Here is a 3,538-nt window from a genome sequence, read left to right as displayed (position 1 = left end):
TATCACACTCATATGCATTTCCTACAGTTGCATCTGTGGTTACAACAGTTCAAATGAAAGGGAAATGTTTAATGTAGGGTTTTCTGTATTTGTACAGCGGTGTGTAATTTATTTTCTGCAAACAGAAGGCGGAAGCTGGCTGATCTTGAAATGCTGTTTGTCATAGTTAGGGTCGACTGCCTCATTACTGCAGAGTGCCGCCCGGGTCTATTCAGCATCAGGGGGTACAGGAGGCATCATTAATAATCCTAACAAGACCATCAAGAGTAACATGATCTTTTTCAAGGGCAAGAGTGGTGCTATGTGTAGTGAAAAAAAGGCTTCTTTCCTATTAGCACAGTAAAGCTTTTAATCCAAAGTCCTTTCTGGATTTAAGACCAGCAGAAAAGAGAAAGAAGAAAACCAGCAGAGTTGTTCTGACTTCACACCTGTAGACAATCAGCTCATTAAGAAGTGATTGGAAGCAGGCTGTATTTAATGCTACCTCCAGCCTACAGCACATGCATACACAAACATCCAGAGCAAGTATCTTTGGTGCAGTTGGGTTGTTGGTGTGCTGGTTCTTGGACATACAGAATGGTTTGTGGAGTTAATTTGAGGTAAGTTTTTGCTGCTACACTGAGTGTTATGAGTTGTCGTTCCATTTCTTCTACCCTTTAATGTGTGTGTGTGTGTTGTCTTTCCAGGATCTTGCTGATTTGCTTAGTTCATGCAGAGCATATACGCTGTTTATGGGCTACACAAGGTGAGCAGAACACAATGTTTCACTAGAATTTAGCAATGCAAGCTGTATATTCTGCTATGAGAAAACTAGACTCAAGTTTTGTAAACTGGCAATGCAAAAAATAACTTGCTTACAGAAGCCCCTAGCCCACAATTCTTTTGTTTAGCTTTATTACTTAACTCTTGACTTATTTATCTCAGACTATGCCTGTTTTCTTATGCGTTCACTTCCTGATAACACAGGAGAACTAGTGTCATCCTGAGACAAATGGGTGGCGATCTTGAGAGCCAAAATGAATGTATTCATTGCCAGAGGAAGCAAGTTAAATGTTGCAGAATTTCAACATGCGTGATAATATCTGTAGTCTATGGTTTGGTTATGTTTTAAATTGGCTCTTGCCTCTGACAAGTATCCCATACTATAAAAATTAAAAAGCTAAAATCAGGCCACCCGTTTGGTTAATTGGTTGAGCAGGTGCTCAATGATGTATAATGGGGAAAAAACTGTACCCTTGATATTCATCCTGCCTTTTCTTTTTTTTTTTTTTGCAGCTCAAAGCTTCCAGAGACAAAACGGCAATGGATATGTTGGCTACTCTCAACAGGAAAGTGGAGTAAGACGACTTGGTGGCAGTAATCCCCAGAATCAACTCAGACAGGCCTCTGTTTCTCCAGGGTCAGCCCAAACAAGTAACATCAACACCCAGGCTGCAGTTCACAGTGTTTATAGCGAGGAACCGTCCAGTAGCGGCTTCTCTCAAACTTTGTCGAAGCCGGCTCAAGGTGGCCACTCTTCGGTCAGGTTTGTGCAGCGCAACTCTGTGTCAAAACCTAACTGGCAAACTCTGACTCAAAAGGTGCATGAGCCTAAAAAGAGTGTATTTGGCCTTTCAACTGCTATTGCTAGTGGGAGTTCTGTGAGTAAGTACAGTAAGAAACCGAGTGCCCTTACTGATACCAGCAGGAATATGGCTCGGCCAGTTCAGCAGGCAGCACAGAGTGCAAGCAAGTACCTGTCCAGCAGCTCTGCATCTCTTCAGCGTCCTTCTAGCAAAAGCCCCTCCCAATTGGCCTCCTACCAGTCACTCCCACAGAACGCTCCCATCTCTGGAGCTGGAACATCCTATGTGCAAGGACGCTATGCTGCTGCTCAGCTGTCTTCCAGCCTGTTTAACCCTGCATGGCAAGGAACGGCTGTGCAGACCTCAGCCACCGCCCCTGCAAAAAGAGTGTCTCTACATCGTACGAGTAAAACATCATATCCCTCATCTACTTTGAATAACTATTTTCCGAGCCAGATTGAAGGTGCGAACTCCTACCAACATGCCCAAGGACGCTACAGTCCTTCTTCACTGTCTAGTAAACAAAATGCTGCTGGCTTCCAGCCTCGCAGTGTGCAGATGCCCAACAATCAGGGGTTCAGTTACACTGCCACTGAGCAGAACAGCATGAGTCCAGTCCAAGGAGTTCGTAACCCTGCTGCCTCTGGGAGCAGTGCCGGTCAGCGCTACGCCCCCACCAGAACCCACAACATCCCTGAACACTTTGGCGGCTCTGTTATCAGACGGCTGACTGGTCCTGATGGGAGTGTCAGGAATCCCCAGCAGACCTACTTGGCTCCTTCAGCACAGACTGTGAACTACAACCCTCAGGTCCAGAGCATCAGGAATCCCCAGCAGACCTACTCGGCTCCTTCAGCACAGACTGTGAACTACAACCCTCAGGTCCAGAGCATCAGGAATCCCCAGCAGACCTACTCGGCTCCTCCAGCACAGACTGTGAACTACAACCCTCAGGTCCAGAGCATCAGGAATCCCCAGCAGACCTACACGGCTCCTTCAGCACAGACTGTGAACTACAACCCTCAGGTCCAGAGCATCAGGAATCCCCAGCAGACCTACTCGGCTCCTTCAGCACAGACTGTGAACTACAACCCTCAGGTCCAGAGCATCAGGAATCCCCAGCAGACCTACACGGCTCCTTCAGCACAGACTGTGAACTACAACCCTCAGGTCCAGAGCATCAGGAAGCCCCAGCAGACCTACTCGGCTCCTTCAGCACAGACTGTGAACTACAACCCTCAGGTCCAGAGCATCAGGAAGCCCCAGCAGACCTACTCGGCTCCTTCAGCACAGACTGTGAACTACAACCCTCAGGTCCAGAGCATCAGGAATCCCCAGCAGACCTACTCGGCTCCTCCAGCACAGACTGTGAACTACAACCCTCAGGTCCAGAGCATCAGGAAGCCCCAGCAGACCTACTCGGCTCCTTCAGCACAGACTGTGAACTACAAACCTCAGGTCCAGAGCATCAGGAAGCCCCAGCAGACCTACTCGGCTCCTTCAGCACAGACTGTGAACTACAAACCTCAGGTCCAGAGTCTTGTGAAGCAAGAGCAAACTTACATGGCACCATCGGTACAGTCTGTTTCTTACATGCCTAAGCAATCCCTCTCGGGTCCCTCAGGGCATACTGTATTGAGGAAGCCAGACCAAAAATACACAGCTTCATCGGCGCCCAAGCCTCAAGACCCAAAACAGGCCCATGCAGCTCCTTCAGCACAGCTTGTATCTTATAAACCACTGCGGCCCCGCCAGCGGCGAGCGTTTCATACAAACCACAGGTCCAGAGTGTTCAAGAGGAGTCCAAATGGTAGAGGCTGTGACCATAGCAGGTGAGTACTCGTGTACCAGCAGTTTAACTTTGTGACTGGAGCTGAGCTTTTTTCTTTCTCATTGTTCTACTAGGCACTGCTGAGATGACGATCCCTGGATGAAGATTTAATTTTTTGAAAATAAAAAATTAATTTAAATCA

At 47.6% G+C, this 3,538-nt stretch overlaps 1 protein-coding gene across 1 annotated transcript; it reads left to right on the top strand.

The window, feature by feature from the left end:
• Positions 1 to 476: 476 nt before the first annotated feature.
• On the top strand, positions 477 to 3,538 carry LOC109999836 (proteoglycan 4). The gene is made up of 4 exons (XM_020654983.3): positions 477 to 599; positions 687 to 745; positions 1,276 to 3,397; positions 3,471 to 3,538. The coding sequence occupies exons 1-4, from the start codon at positions 478 to 480 to the stop codon at positions 3,478 to 3,480; spliced, it is 2,313 nt and encodes a 770-aa protein (XP_020510639.2). The 5' UTR covers position 477; the 3' UTR covers positions 3,481 to 3,538.

The sequence above is a fragment of the Labrus bergylta genome, chromosome 19 (genome assembly GCF_963930695.1).
Source record: "Labrus bergylta chromosome 19, fLabBer1.1, whole genome shotgun sequence".
Classification (NCBI taxonomy): domain Eukaryota; kingdom Metazoa; phylum Chordata; class Actinopteri; order Labriformes; family Labridae; genus Labrus; species Labrus bergylta.
The sequence above is the reverse complement of the archived record's forward strand: the minus strand, read 5'-3'. Positions and strand labels throughout refer to the sequence as shown.

Coding starts and splice junctions, on each gene's coding strand:
- LOC109999836 (XM_020654983.3), top strand. CDS start 478: ATGCTACCTCCAGCCTACAGCACATGCATACACAAACATCCAGAGCAA. Junction 600..686: donor GTTTGTGGAGTTAATTTGAG/GTAAGTTTTTGC, acceptor TTGTCTTTCCAG/GATCTTGCTGATTTGCTTAG. Junction 746..1,275: donor CTGTTTATGGGCTACACAAG/GTGAGCAGAACA, acceptor TTTTTTTTGCAG/CTCAAAGCTTCCAGAGACAA.